Raw genomic sequence first — 21,114 nt, forward strand, 5'->3', positions numbered from 1 at the left:
AATGTATCCCTATCGTGTTGTGTTCCATTTCTATATAAGTGTTTATGCATTATAAATACTACCAAAATTTATTTCTCAAAAAAGTTTAAAAAACAAAGCAAACCAAAATAAATTACAGGGTAAGTTAATAAAATAAATTGTTTATTTTTTAATATTATCAAAATATAACATTTATACATTGAAGACGAAAATACATATTTTCTATTTTTATAAAAATTGTGATCGGAGTATAGTGGATTATAAACGTAATATAAATCGCGATTGGAGTGTAGCAATTTATGTTGGATTACATGTGAGAAGAAATCGCTATACCCCTCTAGTAGTTTTTGATAGAATGCTTAAAAGGCATACATTGCAGTACTCCATCGTGATTTATGCTTGCCTATATCAATTAAAAAATTGGATGAATGATTAGGACATTGTGTATATTAATTTCAGGTTATATCAGTAATAATGTCAATTTTAGTATCTGATTATTGTACCTTGTTTGGAATTTGAATTTGTTAGTTTAGCAGGTGCTTAAGTACAATTTAGCTTGAATCTATATTTTGCACATGTTTTTGAGATTTGACACTATACTATTTAGCTTAAACGAAGATATGTTAAACTTATATTCATATAAAATAAAAATCTTTTTTATTTATCTAAAATAGAACTTAAAGAGGTATAAAATGAAGAATTATGTGTTGTTGTATGTAAATCATTCCCATTATCATGAGTTAATTAACTTAATATTCATTTCTTTTGGTGTACCATTCTAGATTCATTACAACATGATGTAATGAAAGTGGTATAAAAATAATATAAATTTTCATAAGTAGTATTGTATTAAACTCAACAAAAAAATATGATACAGTTAATACAAATAACACCAAAATATTATCTCTTACAATCCAGATGAATAAGCAGGTCCGGAAGTGGGTTGGTATTGGAGTGGGTTTGCTGCCAAAGTCTATGACTCACACAATGGTTACTTGTGGTTGTGTAAGCAGCTGTTTGGTTGGGAGGAGAGGGAGAATTGGCTTTGACTTTGGCGTCAGCTTGTTCCGGAAAAGCATAAGTTTTTGGCTTGGTTGTGTCTTAAGGAGGCTCTTCCTACTGCAAGTTTTCGCTTTAGAAGAGGGATGTCGTCATCGGATAGGTGTCCAAGATGTCTTTCTAGCCAGGAATCGGTTATACATTGTATTCGGGATTGTCCAAAAGCTCAGCTTGTCTGGCAAAGGTTGGATATTCCTTGTCATCCTTTGGATTTGAAGAACTGGTTCTTGTATCATAGCAGAGAGCACCCGTTCAAGTTCTTTTCGGGACTTTGGTGGATATGGCGAGCAAGAAATAACGACATCTTTAATCCCCATGAAACTTGGCCTCCGGAAAAAGTCATTTGTCTGGCATTAACTTCAGAAAAGGAGCTTAGAAATATTTTTGAATTACAACGTATGTCCCTTCCCTCTACTCTAAATGGTTTTTGGAATCCCCCATCCATTGGTACTTTTAAGATTAATTGTGATGCTAGTTATTTTGGTTCGGGTGATAGTGTTGGTTTTGCTTGTGTTATTAGAGATTGTAATGGGAGCTGGCAAAGGGGGTGTTTGGGAATGATTGAGAGTAATAGTATTCTTCAAGGAGAATTGTTTGCTATTTGGAGAGGATATCTCTTAGCTTGGGATGTGGGTCAACGAGATGTTATTTGTGAGACGGATTGTGTGGAAGCATTTAATCTTGTTACTCAAGATGGTTTTGGGTTTATTGATCCACTGGTGCTCAAAATAAGAGATATCATGCATTGAAATTGGCGTGTTGACTTTCGTTTGATTATGAGAGATGCAAACACGGTGGCAGATACTATGGCAAAGATGGCGATGAAGTTACAACTTTCGCATATGGAGCTTCTTTCACCTTGGGAGGAGTTTAAGAGTAGTCTTAAACGGGACTGTCCCTCTATTTAAGCAGTTCCTTGTTTTGTTTCTTTTGTTTTTCTTTGTTTAATTTATTTCGGTCACCAAAAAAAAATAACACCAAAATATATAACAATTTCAACTACTTGTATATGTGTACTTAATGCATCACAATAAGTCACATAGTACTAAAAGAACTTTAACTTCTCATTTTCTTTTCTTATTCCATTGTACCTTTAGAAGATGACAATAATTCTTGTCAATTTTGTTTATAATATTCCAATATAAATTTTATATTGTGAATTTCAAAAGACCAATTTAACTTGTAGTACTCAAATAAAACTCTACTTCTCAATTTTCTGTATGAATTCCGTATCATAAGAACTTAACTTTAATTTAGAAGATCGTCAGGCATGTGACTCAGATAATAGAAAAAAATTCAAATTAAATTCAACGTCAATATAAATGGAAGAAATTAGGTTCGATGAATTGCTACGAGTTTTTATATTGACAACTACATATCATATTTTAAGGGATATATAGATAAGTATAAACTCCTATAGAAATACTGCAGTTATGCCTTTAAAGCATTCTATCAGAAATTGCTAGAAGACTGTAGCGGTTTCTTCTCACAATCCACGACTACACTTCTACCACGGTTTACATCTAAATTATAATCCATCATATTCTACGGCGATTTCTATAGAAATAAAAGAATGTATTTGCATCTTTAATGGATAGATGTTGTATTCTGATAATATTAAAAGGCAAACAATTTATTTTTGTAACTTGTTCTTACCTTTAATATTAAAATATTTGATTGTATTAAAAATAAATATTAATATTATATAATATAAACCAATTTTAATATTTTATAGTTTTTTTTTGTGTTTAATTTTTATTTAATTTTTTGTAATAAATTTTATATTTTTAAATTTAAAATTAATTATTTAATTTTTTTATAATTAAATAATAACTTTTAGACACAATAATAAATACTTATAATATGTCATTCTATTAGCAATCAATGTATATTTAATAAATAACATCAAGTTATCAAATATAAAATTTGTTTTCCGAACATCATATGCAACTTTCTGATAGAAAATTGGTCTTGCAACATTAAAATTTCTTAAGGCCATACGCTATTTTTATAAAAAAAATTGCTCATTTATCGCTATTTTTTAAGGATGTAATAATTTTTTTCCTATAAGCATTGCCCTCAATTTATTTCCATTTTTGTCATTGTTCAATCCTTATTGATTTTAATATGATGCGTTAAAATTAAAAATTTATTTAAAAACTTTTTTAGTAATTTTTTATATATTTTATTTTTTATTTTTATTTTATAATAACCAGTGAGTTGTGTAATAAAATTTGTAAAAGTATTTTTAATTTAATATCTATAATTTTACGTACATAATATTCAAAATTTCATACAAATAATATTCATACTTTTATATATATATATATAAAATATCTATAATTAACAAATTTTTACTATTAATATTATCTAATTTAAAAATATATATATCTTTTGAATTATCTTATATGTACGTCAATAGATCACAATTTTAAATTATTTTAATATTTTTTAGTTGATATATATATATATATATATATATATATATATATATATATATGTTTATTTATTAATTTTAATCTAGTTTATTAATAATTATATTTAATAATTTATTTTATAATTTTTTTATATTTATATTTATTTTTTGTTTTATAATATTTAATCGTAAAAGTATGAGTTGTATATACAGTAGAAGTTATTAAAAATTTAAAATATTTTTAATTTAACATGCATAATTTTATATGTATAATATTTATAATTTTAAAGATATAATATCTATAATTCAAGAATTAAAATTGATTTATTATAATTTATTATTTATTTTTTTTCAAGTCATAAACTAACATTTCTTTATGTTTTTTATTTTCAATAAATTGAGACCAATCGAATTTGATATTTTAGATTTTTTTAATTTTTTTATAAAATATATTGTGGTGATTTAAAAATACTTTTTAGGATTAATGATGTAAAGATTTAAGACTTTTATTTAAAATAAAAATTATATAATTACAGATATAATAAGCTAATAATGAGAGAAAGATTTTTGAGATTTGATTCCCATAAAAAATAAATTAATTTTTTGTGTATTAAATAAAAAAAGATATCTATAAAAAAATTAATTATATTAATTAATTAAAAATTAAAGAATGATTCACACTCTCTTATAAATAAAAATATTATTAAATATACATTTTTATTTATTATTTGTGATTTTTAACTACATAACATTATTCTTATTGATTTTGGTTAATATTTTTAATTATTAGTCTAATTTTTTAATTTAATAAATTAATAATATACTTTTTAACTCATTTTTAATAATACAATGTTACATGCATTAGTATTTAGATTACATCTCTTTCATAAAAGTCAAGAAATACTTTTTCCAAAACCATAAGCTCAGCGCCTAGATCCACCGGTTAGGTAAATACATCCTATATACAAAGATAGTTAAACAGAATAAAATGATTAGATAAACAAAATTTGTATTTCTATATTGTGTGTTCTGAAAATGGACATGGAATTTTATGTTAAAATAAATTAGGATTCTTTCAGTGCGGCATAATCGTAATTTGCATGTATGTATAATTCCAACTATTATGCATAGTCAATTAACACAGTCCATAGTCAATTACAACATGTACAAATATTACTTACAGAATAAACTATTATTTTTATCTATAAAAAATTAAAATAGAAATTAGTTTACTTATTTATCATAGATATGAAGTTGATTTTATTTATTTATTAATATATTTGTCAACGTTTTGAACTCATATATAATATGTATAATAATTCGACTTCAATCAGTGTAACAAGTTATAGTTATTAGTTAGTTCGTTCCCACCACATATAATTACTATGTATGCTTAGGGAGATAAATTAATTTAATTCAGTTCCCATCCATATTCAAGTCAAATATCCAAAGTCTAAAACAATTTGCTCAAATGGCTAGAGTTGATGGATTTAACTGAGCAAAGTTTCAATTAAACTTAGCAGCAAATGCTAATAATATTAATAACTACTTAACTAGTAAGCACATACATAGAACTCTATTTTTATTAATCACATTAGTTTCTGATGAACAATGTCTAACAACAAATGCTACCATTTATTGTGCCATAAAATTCAATCTGCATTGATGGTCATGATTATTGTTCTTCTTGTTCTTGATCTTGCTCTATGTGATGTCACTTCAGGGGTAGCATCAGAATCTGAGGCCTTACTCAAATGGAAACAAAGCCTACCTCCACAACCAATTCTTGATTCATGGGTTATGAATCAAACTAGTCCATGTTCATGGAGAGGGATCACCTGTGATCTTCAAGGGAGTGTGACTACCATAAACTTAGCCTACACTGAACTTTCAGGTACTCTTCACAACCTAAACTTCTCTTCTTTCCCAAACCTTTTGATTCTTGATCTCAAAACAAATAACCTGACAGGAACTATACCACAAAACATTGGTGTCCTTTCAAAACTTCAATTCCTTGATCTTTCTACCAACTACCTCAATGGAACTTTACCTCTTTCTATTGCAAATTTGACTCAAGTTCATGAACTTGACTTGTCAAGAAATGACATAACAGGAATCTTAGACCCTCTTTTGTTTCCTGATTCAAGTGATGATCCAAAAAGAGGCTTAATTAGTATTAGGAAACTTCTATTCCAAGATACCCACTTAAGTGGAACACTTCCTAATGAAATTGGTAACATTAAAAACTTGACTGTTCTAGCTCTTGATGCTAACAATTTCTATGGACCTATTCCACCTTCTTTAGGAAATTGCACACATTTAAGTGTTCTTAGACTTAATGAGAATCAATTCTCAGGTACAATACCTCCTAGTATTGGCAAGTTAACTAACTTAACCGATGTGAGGTTTTTCGCAAATTACTTGAATGGCACGGTTCCTAGAGAACTCGGGAACTTGTCTTCTTTGGTTGTCCTGCATCTTGCTGAGAACAATTTCATTGGTGAGTTGCCACCTCAAGTGTGCAAAGCTGGAAAGCTTGTGAATTTCAGTGCTTCTTCTAACCGTTTCACCGGTCCAATTCCGGTTAGCCTTAGAAACTGTCCAAGCTTATACAGAGTTAGAATTGAATACAACATGCTTACAGGGTATGCTGATGAGGATTTTGGAGTGTATCCTAATCTAACATACATTGATTTCAGCTACAACAGGATTCAGGGTGAGATCTCTTCGAATTGGGCCGGCTGCGAAAACTTGCAGGTACTTAGAATGGCTGGGAATTCCATAAGTGGTAACATTCCGGCCGAGATTTTTCGGCTGAGCCAACTAGCAGAGCTTGATGTATCTTCCAACCAACTTTCTGGAGAGATTCCTCTAGAGATTGGTGGTCCAACAACCTTGTATGAACTGAATTTCAGTGGCAATAGACTTTCTGGTGTGATACCGGCCAAAATTGGAAACCTTTCGAGTTTGCAGTCTTTGGACCTGTCAATAAACATGTTCCTGGGACCAATCCCAAATACAATTGGTAACTTGAACAACTTGATGAAACTGAATTTGAGCAACAATAACTTGAATGGCACAATCCCATACCAAATCGGAAATCTTGCAAGCTTGCAAGATTTCTTGGACTTGAGTTTCAATTCACTTTTAGGGGAAATACCTGATGATCTTGGCAAGCTTGCGAATTTAATAATCTTGAATCTCTCTCATAACAATCTTTCAGGTTCTATTCCTGAATCCATTAGCAAAATGTTGAGTTTGTCATTCATCAACTTTTCCTACAATCATTTGAAAGGTCCTGTGCCGAATGCGCGCATATTCAACTCTTCTAGCACTTCAGATTTGAGCAACAATGAAGACTTATGTGGGTATATCAAAGGTTTGCGACCTTGTGAGGTCTCGATCGATGTGCCTTCAAGCGCAAGTAACAAACACAAGCTTAAGGTTCTTGTCCCACTTCTTGCTTCTTTAGGAGGCGCTTTGTTTCTTTGGTTGGTCTGTTTCGCGATTTTCTTCGTCATCAACAAGCAAAATTTAGGATCAACAAGACGAAATTCGTGGAACAAGAGGCCTAATCCGTTCTCAATTTGGTGCTTCAATGGCAGAATTGTGTATGAAGACATAATGGAAGCTACCAAGAATTTCGACAGCGAATACTGCATAGGAGAAGGAGCATTAGGAAAAGTTTACAAAGCAACTCTGAAAGGAGGTCAAGTATTTGCTGTGAAAAAATTGAAATGTGATGAAGAAAACTTAGACATTGAAAGCATAAAGACATTCAAGAGTGAGGTAGCAGCCATGAATGAAATTCGCCACCGGAACATTGTAAAGCTCTATGGATTTTGCTCTAAAGGATTACACAGATTCTTGATCTATGAGTACATGGATAGAGGAAGCTTGGCAGACATGCTTGAGAATGATGAGAGAGCATTAGAGCTAGAGTGGGCTAAGAGAGTTGACATTGTTAAAGGCGTGGCCAGAGCTTTGTCTTACATGCATCATGATTGTAATCCTCCATTGATTCACAGAGACATTTCAAGCAAGAATGTTTTATTGTCATCTGATCTTAGAGCTCATGTCTCGGATTTCGGCACAGCCAGATTTTTGAAGCCTGATTCGCTAATTTGGACCCCGTTTGCAGGCTCATATGGATATGCTGCTCCAGGTTAGGTTCACATGCATTCATTTTAATTCTTCTTAAAACTTTTGATATTATGTTATAAAACTATCTACAGTAAGGAAAAATATAGGGAGACAATAAAAATACTAAACAATGTGAACAATAAATATATCGGATGTTCAATTCACTAGGTGTGCGGATGATTATTCTAATATTAAGATTTAGGTGGATAATTTAGGGGTATAGTATATTTTTACTTTATTGGACCAATTTTAGAACCCATTATTTACCTTATTCACAAAAATCATTGTCTACCTAATAAAGTCATTAGAGTAATGTTTCAATATGGAATCTTCAAAGAATTTTTATACCAACATTTTAGTTTCAATAAATTTTAATCACCAAATTGGTTCTAAAACTTTTATTTGATTAGATAAATAATTCTGACGTTAGATTATTTGAGGGGTGGATCCTCTTAATTTTCTTCTTCAATTATTTGATAAAGTGTGATTTTTCACCTTATATTATTTAAATGAGACAAAAAAATATATAAAAAAATATTAAATAATAAAAAATCATACTTTATCAAACAATTAAAAAAAAATTTAAAATGATCTAATCTATTCTTAGTTGTTTTTCTATACGAAGTTAACGACCTGAAAATTTTAAAACTTTTCAAAAATTATGTCTTCGTTAAATAACAATATAGTTTAATTAATTTGTTTAACTTTTTGTCAAAATTTGACGTGATGATTGATTTGTTTATCAAAAAAAAAGTTAGGAACTGATTTGTTGATTAAACTTTGTGGAGGATTACTTTACATACTTTTTGTTTTGTTTGGGTGATTTAAATTAAATCATAAAAAAAATTGATTAATTTTAATTTAAATAATTATATTTTTTTATTCTAATCTAATAAATTGGTATGAAAGCTATAGTTATAAACCACGACAAAAGAGTTAATAGTCAATTTCGTCGATTTCCATTTTCGTTCCCGAAAATCAAAATTAATTAAAAACGTCCTCGAAAGATACTTTAGTTGATCACGTTTGTCCTTCCGTCATCTTGGTAGGTGATATGGCAAACGGCCGCTTACCAAGATGACGGAAGGACGAACGTGATCAATTAAGGTATCTTTCGAGGACGTTTTTTATTAATTTTGACTTTCTTGGAGACAAAAATATAGATCGAGGACACTTTCAAAGATGAAATTGACTATTAACTCCACGACAAAATCTATAAAAGCATTGGTTTATACATTTTTTTTAGTCTCAACTTTAGTAATAATTAAATGGATTTAGCTAATTTTTGTTTTAACCGCACAAGTTAAGGTTGCTAGTAATAGAAAGTTTTAAATAATTTACTTTAATAAATACACAACAAATGTATTGAAAATTTAAATTTTACATCATTTTCTATAAAAACTTTTTTAATTGATAACTTTAGCCCGCATGTTAGATAAATCCTAATTAAATATACGACTAAAAAATTATTTGAAACTGATGTGAGTATTACTCAACTATTTATCTAAAAAATTTAAATCGTTAATTAGAAGCAGTTGAATCTCATTTGAAATATATTGATAACAGCAAAGATTTTAGAAATATTCTATGTTAGATCATAGTACAACTATGTGTCTTCTTTCAGTTATTTGCAATTGGCTAATATATATTCATTCTTTTGGTGTAAACTATTATTACAGAACTTGCTTACACAATGGCAGTGACAGAGAAATGTGATGTGTTTAGTTTTGGGGTTTTGACTTTGGAGATTCTAAGTGGAAGGCACCCTGGTGATCTTGTTTCTTATATACAGACTACAACTAACCAAAGTATAAACTTCAAAGATATTTTGGACCCAAGACTCTTACCTCCTAATCATGATAAACATGTTCTTAAGGAATTAGCATTAATTGCTGATCTTAGTCTTTCTTGTTTACAAACAAATCCTCAATCCAGACCAACAATGAGAACTGTGGCTCAGTTGCTTGAAGTGGACACTGCTCATAATTCATGATTTATCAGCATTATATTTTTCTTTTGGTCATGTATGTTCTCATTATTGTATATGCTTGCAAAGTTTATGTTAGTAATTGTTGTTCTTGGTTAATTACTATTAATTTGCAATAATACTACTCTTCTTTTCCACTTTTCATTTCCCCCCCCCCCCCCCCTTTTTTCTTGGTTTTTTCTCATTTTATTTAAAGCAAAAAGTATTGTCTATTTGAAAAAAACAAAATAAAAGAGTTCATATATCATCATTCTTGATTTATTAAGCACCAATTAAAGTAGATGTCACCTAAGTTTATACATAGTATAAAATATAACATTGAGATTAAATATATATAGTATAAACAAAAATTTATAGCACTGCTTTTACTTTATATATGTATGCAAAACCAAACTGTAAAACATGCTAGTAATAAGTAGTAACTAAACTTTCAAATAAAATAAAATAAAAAACTTATATGGCCTTGTTTCATCAGTTGTTTGGGAGAAAAAAAATATTATAATAAAGTATTTTTAGTTTTTTACATTAACATTGCTTTGTTAATATCTTTGACCCTTTCAAAGAACCTGATAAAATATAATAATGGATAAATTATTATTTTTGTCTCAAATATTTGAGATAAATATTAACATTGTTTTTATTTATAGTTTAGTATAGCAACAAATGTCTAGATCCAAAAGTACAAAACTGATTACCAAGTCCAATCTTTATCTAAGTATAAAGAATGCCAATATTATTAGAAGAAGACAGAAAGATGATGAAAAGCAAGAAAAAAGATAGTTGTGGAATCATACCTGATACTAGTTAGGTTTGGTAGAGTTTTTATATTTTAGAAGTCATTTATAAAAGTTAATTTTTAAAAATAGTTTTTTTAATATTATAGTTTTTATATTTCATAAATTAAATTAAAAATAATTTTTAATAAGTATAAACAATAACAATTATATTTAATAAAATAATTTTTAAAATTTAAAAATATTATAATAAATATAAATATAAGAGTTAAATTTAAAAATTAGTTAATGTATAAATTTATATTAGATTTTTTTTAATTTTGATAAATATAATTTAATTTTAAAAAATTTCACTTTAAATATTTTTAAAAGTATTCCTATATTTTAAAAATTGCAAATACAAGCATATAATTTTTTTAATTTATCAAACACAAAATAAAGAACTGGTACTTTTTGAAAAGCACCGCCACTTTTTTAAAAAATTTTACCATACATTTTCCATATGATTGTTTGAGCTTGGAAAAAGAATTATTATGATTTCAAGACACTAATTAAAGACAGCTATCAAATCCAATCGTTTTTTACCTTATAATAAGCATGTATAATCATATATGCGTATATTGTACTGTTGTAATATTTGCATCATTTGGCCATAAAAAAAATATACTATCGTTCATGAAAATTTTCTTATTATAAGAGTTCAATGAAATCATATGCAGCTAATTATATCCTGACTAACATTTTCATTTTTGATAATAAAATGTTGTAAAAATCAGGCTGGGCACTAAAAAGAAAAAGTTGTCCCAGTTGAAGATGTCAAAGTCTTCTATGAAAATTAAAAGCTGAATTAATTAGTACGGCATAAAATTTTATCTATAATTGCAATTTTTTAATAGGAAAAAATAAAAGGGTTATAGTGGATGCTATTTTTCTTAGCTTGTAATAAGAATATACAGGGTGCTTGACTTCAGCGTATGCTATTTTTCTTGTAAATTTCTTACAAATAATTGTTTGAAAAAAATAAAAACTTATTTTACAGTTTGATCGTGAAGCAAGGAACTTGACCATTTCAACTTCTACGAATTTTGGTACTAAGTTTCATATCTATCAACATCCCAATTCCTATGTACTTAATAATGAATTATGGTGGTTTGATTTTATTGGAGGCTATAATAGAAGAACTGGATGAAAGAGAAGATTTATTTTAAAATTAAAAGTAGAATATATTTTAAACTTAGAAGTAAAATTTAAATTTATTTTAAATATTGAAAACAAATTTAAATTAAATTAAATTTTAGAAATACTTTAAAAAAATTTACTATTAAACTATTAAAATGTATTATTAGAGAAAGAATGGGAGGAAAGAGAAAGAATGTGAAAAAGATAAGAGCTACAGTGGAATATAAAAAAGTGGATTTGGATAATGAAAATAAAATTAAAATTTATTTTAAATGTTGAAGATGAATTTAAATTAAATTAAACTTTACCTTTCATATATAAATATAAAAAAATATTACGTGGAGATTAATTAAAATTAACTACTATTTATTTATGTTTAAATATATATAATTTAACTAATTTTTAATATATATTTTATATTTTAATATATAATTTATATTGATGATTAATTTTTTATTAATTTTAATGTACATTTAATATAGATGAAGGTAGAGCAAACCTTTATTTCCTTGCCAGCTAGCTACTAACATTAATTAATGTAGAAGAGCATCTAATTATAATTAACCAATTTTCTCAGATTCATTGTCTTGTTAGTTTACGCGGAAGCATGTAATAAATTACACCAAAATATATTGAAATGAAAATGTTTGGTAGCTAAAATAAATTAAACAAAAATAGTTAGAATTTATTTTATTTAATATTTATTAATTATTGTAATAATTAATAAATATTAAATAAAATAAATTCTAGTTTTTTTTTTCCTAACATTATCGATATTAAAGAATAACAAGCTAAGGTAGTGAAGTCAATTACACAGCCAAACTTGGAGTAAATAAATTAAAAATGCTTGAAAGGCAAGAAAGGAAACACCAATACCAATTTGGAATTATAAATAAAGAATGGGGTTAGTACATTATTGCACTAATAATAATGGCTACTTCATTCTAAGAGTTGCTCGCTTATTTGGGCATTAATCTTTCTTGGTATACTATGTTTCTCCGTCAAGGCATCAATAGAAGAATCGAATAGTAACAACCACCTTGATGGTGGTGTTTATGATGAACTTAAATATTTAATTATGCAAGTAAGTGATACATTATCCATTTAATTTGTTTAATTTTTCTGCATGCATTGAAGGATGTACATACAATTTCTATTTTTCTTTTTCTTTTTTCTTTTTTTAAATAGTTGTATAATGAGATCAAACTATATAAGTGATTATTCTAATCTTTTTTTTTTGCAGCATCATATGAGAATTGGAAAGGTATGAGTAGGAGACTCCTACAGAAACGACCACCATGCAATAGAGGGAGATATGCTTATGATATGAATCAAGCTCGCAAGAGTCAACCTTATTATGATGAAAAAGTATAAGATACCAACATATTATTTACCAACTTATTATTAATAATAATTAATTATTATATTTTAGACACATATATAAAGAGACACATCTAGAAAATATATCTATAAAAATATTTTTATTAAACACAGTCATAAAAAAGATAGACACATCCATAAAGACATTTCTATTAAATACAGTTATAAATAAGAGTTGATAAAAGTTGACAAAAATGATGTTGATAACGTAGCGGAATTGTATTATGTGCCACAATTATCTATGAATCATAGTAATCAAGTTTAGATCAACGCAATAATAAAGGATTGTTAAGATCCATCGCGTTGTTAATTTATTACTGGTTTGGTTTATGTAATTTGTATTGATTAAGTGATAAATTAAATACTAGTTGATGATTTAGGGTTTTATTATCTATGAATGGAATACCAAAGTTAATTTTATTCATGTGTAAATTTGCATAGAAGGAAATAGGAATCAAATAGTTAATTTTATTAAACACAAAATACATAATCTTTTCCTAATTACAATTACAAATACATAATCTTACAAAGCAACTATGAAAGGAGGTCAAGTATTTGCTGTGAAAAAATTGAAATGTGATGAAGAAGAAAACTTAGACACTGAAAGCATGAAGACATTCAAGAATGAGGTAGCAGCCATGAATGAAATTCGCCACCGGAACATTGTAAAGCTCTGCGGATTTTGCCCTGAAGGATTACACAAATTCTTGGCCTGTTGGGCCATTCCCTGTTATTTGTGATGCAGACTTCTTCTATTGGCCCATAACCAATGCAACTACAGCATAACACATTTTTTTCTGACCACAACAAAAAAGAAATGATATGTTCTTTGGCAACTTAACCTAGACAAAATATATGACCAAAAACGCCCAAAACCAAAACAGTACAAGACCTTAGTCTAATGATTATAATCTTTGCTTTTCAATAAGTACACTCAGAGCATTTACCGAAAAAAAAATTACACTATGAGTAGATGGGAATCTTTAATATTGGTTATGTGAGTGTGTAGTGTGAATAAATATTATGATATTATAACCAAGTTGAATTGGTCTAGTAATTAGTTTACTAGTCCGTTTAAGCAAATCTCGAAAGTTCGAATTTCGTTTTGTGCATGCAGCAATCTATTGGCTACCAACAAACTCTTAAATAGAATTTCGATCTGCAATAGATTAGTTCTTAACCTCACGAATTGGGAGATACCGTAATATATACATATTGTAAACCGTCTAACTCACCTTAAAAAAAAAAAGAGAAACAAGTACTACAAGTACCACAAATAATACATTCACATTAATAATTAATCACATTTGAAGCTAGATGATTGTTAGTCTAATATTTCTGTTCTACTAGTAGAGTTGCCAATTATAAAAAAGACATGCACCAAAGTTCTAATCTTAAATAACTCAAATCCCATAATCATGTTGCTAGAAAAAAGGATCACATAGATAATGATTCATGTGGTTAATTAAGATGTTTTGAAAAACATCTAATTTAATACAGTTCTTCTAATTTAAGATATTACAGTAATAAATAAATGGTTAGCAACTCAAGCATCCAATTTGAACTACTTCTAAGTTAACAGCTATACAATGTCTCACAAACAAAATAATTACAAATTTTCTAACTCATAACGACCAACAAATTAAAATTAATCGGTTTAATATTGCACGTATATAGAAAAGGAAAGTATGAGGAGTCAATGGAATATTTATATAATGTGTACAATGGAAGTTTAGAGAGTATTAGAGATATAATTATTAGTGTTATCTTTTTTCATCAGTTTAAGCTTTTGGGAAGATGTTTATTATTGCTAGTACTCGGATGGTTATTCTAGATAGTATGAGAGATGTTCATTTTGTAACTCAATAGCCCATTATACACATTGTACAAATAGTCCATTGTCTCCCTAGCGGGATCCATATAGAAATGCTACATAAACAATTGGTTTTGATAATTATATGCTATAACTACACCACACTATATGAGATTCATAATAGACATAAATTTTATTTTTGTTATACTACAAAAAAAAATACTAAATACCGTTCGATTTATTGGAGGATTTATTAAAAAAATTTGTCGGTAATATGTTTACTGTCAGAATAAATCCGACAATATAAACCTCATCGGTAATTGTTTATTGGCAAATTTTTTCGTCCGCCACTAATTATCGTCAAAAAATGTTCGCTAGTAATTTTTATTGTCGAATAAATCCGATGGTAATATATTATTAATTAATAATTAAATTAATAGTTACTGACGAATTTATCCGACGATAACTCCGACGGTAAATTTAAATTTTAAATTTAAAAAAATGTTTAAAAATTAATATATAATTTTAAATATTTAAATTCAATAAAAAAATACAATACTAATTAACTCAGATAATAACAAACTTAGAAAATTGACAACAATAAACAATAAGTCAATAAAATATTTAATAGCCTCAATAATAAATCAGACAATTAACAACAATCAAGTAATTAATTCAAAAAAATTTAGAGGGTATATATTAACATTTAACCATCAAGTAATAAGAATAATATAACTACTAAGCCTTATTCCATTAAAAGAGATCAATTATATAGATCAAATGCCATCATAATATCTTATCATAAATCATATCTAAAGTTAATACTAAAATCTCAAACTACAAAGACAATACTAATAACTAAGTTGAATATTTTAAGAAATAAATAAGGACTATAAATTAGATAGATAAATTAAAAGTTGTTATTAATTTGAGCACTAATGTTACACTGATTGCGCTGTCGTATGCGGATGTAAAATGATATGATGGTTGACTCAAGGTAATGTCGCTTAAGAAGTTATTTTCGTTTATATCTTTGTACTGATGGTTTTTATTTTTGTCCATCTTATCAAATTCCATACAGAAATTATTAGAACTTAATTATTGATCATTTGAATTCATTAACATAAATTTTGTGGCGTGATTTGGTCAAAAAAATCAATTACCAAAAGTTTCGCTAGCTCAATGACCTTAGCTTGCACAGTTGGCAGAACTTTCAAGTTGAATTTTTTGAAAAGACATAATTTTTGGATACTTTTTTCAATTTCACCAAGTTTATCACATATAATCTTAAATATACATAAATAACAACTGCATCAACAAATATATCATTTTTTTAGAACTTAGAAGTAAGAAAAAAATAAGGAACTCCACTAAGTGCTAATTAAGATAAGATTTCATATAACAATACTTAAAGTTGGGAGTTTATCTCAGAAAGATAGTTTATATTTTATTTTTTTTCTAAATTTTTCACAATAAAAATCATAATAATAAACACAAAATCATCAAAACAAAATTTAAAATCAGAATTATAAACAAATTTCAAACACATAATTATCAAAATAGAATTAAAAAATTTCTAAATCAAAACAAAATTAAAAAAATCATACATCTAAATTAATACATAAACTAAATCTGAAAAAAATAATACGAAGAAGGAGAAGGACAATATACCTAAAAAAAAGAAGGAGACAATTCCGACAAAGTGGTGGCAGCACAGACAGCAAAGTGGTGGCGGCGATGACTAATCGGCAGGATTATATTATTAGGATTTTTAAATAAATTAAAAAAATAATAGGAAGAAGGAGGAGATACCTGGAGAGAGGTAGGAGGCAGCTCCGACGATACAAGGAGTAACAGCGACAACGGTAAAGCGGTGGTGCGCGACAACAATGGCGGCGACAACAGTGGCGGGAGGTGGGGGCCGACGCTAGTGGAGGGACTGCCGGAGGTGGTTTGTGGGGGGGAGGGAAGAGAGAGAGGGAGAGTAGTTCAAAAATGAGGGGGAGAAGGTTCGCGGTCTGAAGTTAGGGTAAGATTACTGTCGTACTTACCGCCGGATAAATCCAACGGTAATGCTTTGCGAATGGCCAAAACACAGCATTGCACTAATTCGAATTACTTACGGATTTATCCGCCAATAAATTCGACGGTAATGACCGCGCCATTGTTTTTTTCTCTCCAATTATTACCGGCGAATTTATCGTCAAAAAACTGAATTCAACGGTAACTTTGTATCCGATAAATTTATTGCTAATTCTACCAGTAAATTCACCAATAAATTTGCTGTTAATGTTTATGTCTGACACTAAATTAGACGATAAATTCGACGATATTCAACGTTTTTCTTATAGTATTAATTGTCATATATAGTTGTAAAAGCTAATTGTTTATATTGTATTTTTATTTTGACAAAAAGTGATGCCTATCTCATTTTGAACTGCCAGTAAGGTTAATTTCTTCAAATTTTAAATTTCCTAGAATCAAATAAATAAATAAAATAGGAGACTAACGAATCGAATCATACACAAACGAAATAGATTAAGAGATAAATATTAGATCAATCAAAAGAGAACAACAAAATAAAGAACCGAATAAATAAACAAGATGTGTTCAAGTCGAAGATGATACTCAATATCAATTGGTGATTTATATTATCAAAGCAAATACCAATAACAATGCTCTGAAGATTTTACCAATGGATATGTCAAGCAAGATAAGGCATACCCTAATTAAGAAGGGAAAATATCTACTTCACATGGCATGAAATCTTGGAAGTGCCATGCTATATTAATTGCGACGGTGCACACCGTCACAAGTACATTTATAACGTACAACTATTTAAATATCAATTTCCTTTAAGTTACTTACTATAGAGTTTATTATTGCAATTTGTATATTTCAAAATTTTAAGCCAAACCCATATTAAAATTTAGCTTTCCCCTTAGTTTTTGTAAAACTAAAGCTACTTAGATTTTTAGATTTCCAATCCACATATATTGCTGGATTGGATTGTATGATCATCAGAACCCAAATAATAACATAGAACCTTCTATATTAAAAATTAAAATGAATTAAACTCTATAAAAACTAAATTAAATTAAACTAATTAAGCTAGCTATAAACGAATTAAATAATGTGCTTATTCTCTTAGCTAGGAAGGTGACACTTGGCGTAGAGTTTTGAGTCATCGTAACAGCTCATACACCACAGCTCATCATGGCCGTCCATAAAAATTGTTTTTGCCACACCAGTCGACCAATGTGGAAGAAGAGTCTGTTACATAATTTTAAAGCATATTTAATTTGCATTTCAGGAATATTTATAATTATTTGCATTTATTTATAATATTTAAAATTTATTAAATACTTTTTCTGCTTTTTTATGTTGCTTTTATTTTGACGTAAAATTTATTATTGATTTGTTAATTATACTTTTAATTTATAAAAATAACGTTAAATTTTAGTTTATATTTTCTCTCTTCACTAATTAAAGATTGTTTAGTAATTAATGTTATCTTAAAATTATTTTAATTTTGTTAAGAATGACGTATTCAATTAAAATGAGAAATAAAAAATATTCACGCAAGTATATAGTTCATTTAATTTGAATTTATAATTAATACTGAGTGAAAAGTCCATGGGATTGACTCAGATAAGTCATTATTTAAAAGGTTGACTAAGGATAAGCATAGAGGTTTGAAAGTAAACCTGAGATTCATCAAACAACAAAATCTTTGGTCTCACATGACGTATGATTTTATTATAATCCTAAAACCTATTGTGGCGGTTTAACGTAATTGTTATTCAATTTCTTCGGCTAACAATAACACGTATACAGCTGAATAACACATATACATAAGGGGCAATTCAAAAAATTTTAATAGTGCCGATACAATATATATAATATAATAATAATTTTTATAATAAAAATATTATGTGTATATAAAATTAGTTATCGAATTAGTTATTAATTATTATATATTTAAATATATATATTATTTAATTTATTTTTAATATATATTTTATATTTTAATATTTATTTTATACAAATAATTATTTTTTATGTACATATAGTATAATTATTGTTATAATTATATTTGTTATTATAAAATATGATTAATTTTAAAATATTTAATTTATAAATTAAAATATTAAAATAATAATTTAAATAATAATATATAATTTAGATTTTTATCATTTAGGTTTTATATTTTTTTAAAAATTGAGTAATGTTTTCTTAACAATACAATCTAAATATCTCTTTATATATATCAGTAAACAATTATTTAAAAATTTATTTCGTATACAATTAGAAGTCAACTCTTATGATATTCATAGTTAAAATTTTTTTTCAATTAATGCAGTGTTACAGAAAAATTAAAGCTAATATAAAAAAAGATAAATAATACTCTTTCGAATCGATTTAAAAAAAAAACAAAAATTTTATTTAAAATGAGAATTGATCATTCTAATAGACATCTAATATGAAATTCTTAAATTGACTATTAAGTATCGAAAATTGAGTAAAAAATTATTGTGGGATCAAATTCAATAATTTAATAGAGACAAATAAATATTATTATCATATACTACTCAAAAAAATTTCAAATTGTAGTGGGGGTACTTGTTCCCATACTAATACATGTACATCCGTCCCTGTACACAAAGACATCTAGGGGTGACAATGGATAGAGTATGATAGAATTTGGATCTATTCCTAACTCTACCTACGAGATGAATTTTTTTATTAAAACTCAATTCTGTCCAACACGCGAGTTGAGAACAATCCAACTCTAATCCTACCCGCCATCAATTCGTGGGTATCTGATCTTACTCGCGAATTTTAACAAATATGTAATATTATTATATAATCTCTTGAGTAGAAAAATTAAAAAATTCAATATAAACAACACAATCATCCCACAAACAACATAACCATCAAATATTCAATTCTATATAAAAGTCTTTGCTTATAACACACACAAATAAAATTATCATAAGTCTATGAGCATTTCATTTGTTGTAACAACACCATCACTAGTCTATGACTTCACATACAACATCATCATCATTCACTACTACATAATTAACTTTTACTAACATTTAAAAAATGTTACTAAATCATATTAAAATGTTATCTATGTATATTAGTAACATTTTAACAAATGTTAAATATACCCTATGTTACTAAAGAGTTTTACTAACATTTTTTTAAGGATCTAATAACATTTAATAAAAATGTTACAAAAGATATTCGATAGTAATATTATAAAAAATGTTACAAAAAAATGTTACAATATTTTTTGTAACACTTAAAAAAATGTTACCATAAATATTTTCTGTAACACTTAGAAAAATGTTACAATAGATATTTTTTGTAACACTTAAAAAATATTACAATAAATATTTTATGTAACACTTAAAAAATATCACAATAAGTCTTTTTAATAACACTTTAAAAAATATTACAATAAATATTCTATAGCAATACTCTAATAAATGTTACAAAAGATTTTCTTTACTAACAACAAAAAAAATTACAATAGATCTTTAGTAACATTTTAAATGCACAAAATATTGAATTAAAATCTTTTTCTTCAATTACATATTCTACACCCACTTTACAAATTAAATTCAAGATATTTAAACATTAAAATTGGTCCAATAAGTCAATTTTTCTATTTCTTCAATATGCTTACATGATTAAATACACAATATACTACACATAACACATGCTAAAACCTAGCTGTCTAAGCACTCAATTAATATAACTCATCAGAAAAGTAAGCCATTACATAGAAATAGTGTCTGTGCTTCATTGTGACTGCTTTATAGACAAACTTAGGACAATACTTCAACCACCCCAAGAATTTGGATCTCAGCTTCACCAAGCAACTATCCTTCACCAGAAAACCCTGGTATTGACTGGTGAAGTAACTGAGTGGAATCAATCTTGATCCACCACGTTCATGGTTTGAGGAACTAAACCAGTAATTAGTTGCAAGTAGAAAAAAGGAGAACTTAGGTTATTGGATTGAATTAAATGTTTTAGTAGCGTCAAATATTAATTGAACTATCAATTTGTGTTCCTGGCATCAGGAAAATTTCATGTTTTAAAGGTGAACTAAACTCTACCTTTTCCAAAGTGATACTTGACTTATTTTTGGTCAAGTATGCGTAATGTTATCTGTACATATATTTTTGAAACAGCATTATGACTAAAGTAAGTAAATTCAAAGCAAAATTTCAGATACACTTTGGAAGCATATATTAAAAACAAAGCAGGGTGATTGTTGTAACACTCAGTTTCCAGCATTGAATGTTTTAGAGTCATAGCATTCTAAGTCCAATTTTGAGGAGTTGTTAATCTCCCAGACATATTGTAACACCCTACCACACAAAGCTTTACGCTTAAGTCGTAAAAC

General features: G+C 27.5%; 1 protein-coding gene across 1 annotated transcript; it reads left to right on the forward strand.

Annotated features, from left to right (window-relative positions):
- Positions 1 to 5,057: 5,057 nt before the first annotated feature.
- LOC112735763 (uncharacterized) lies at positions 5,058 to 9,655 on the forward strand. Its single transcript, XM_025785270.3, has 2 exons — positions 5,058 to 7,619; positions 9,277 to 9,655. The coding sequence occupies exons 1-2, from the start codon at positions 5,066 to 5,068 to the stop codon at positions 9,588 to 9,590; spliced, it is 2,868 nt and encodes a 955-aa protein (XP_025641055.2). The 5' UTR covers positions 5,058 to 5,065; the 3' UTR covers positions 9,591 to 9,655.
- The last annotated feature ends 11,459 nt before the right edge of the window (positions 9,656 to 21,114 follow it).

Source organism: Arachis hypogaea, chromosome 13, assembly GCF_003086295.3.
Source record: "Arachis hypogaea cultivar Tifrunner chromosome 13, arahy.Tifrunner.gnm2.J5K5, whole genome shotgun sequence".
Classification (NCBI taxonomy): Eukaryota; Viridiplantae; Streptophyta; class Magnoliopsida; order Fabales; family Fabaceae; genus Arachis; species Arachis hypogaea.

Bases quoted from the DNA above. Each gene is read 5' to 3' on its own strand.
- LOC112735763 (XM_025785270.3), top strand. From the start codon at position 5,066: ATGTCTAACAACAAATGCTACCATTTATTGTGCCATAAAATTCAATCT. The intron at 7,620-9,276 runs GTTAGGTTCACA...CTATTATTACAG, and splicing joins ATATGGATATGCTGCTCCAG to AACTTGCTTACACAATGGCA.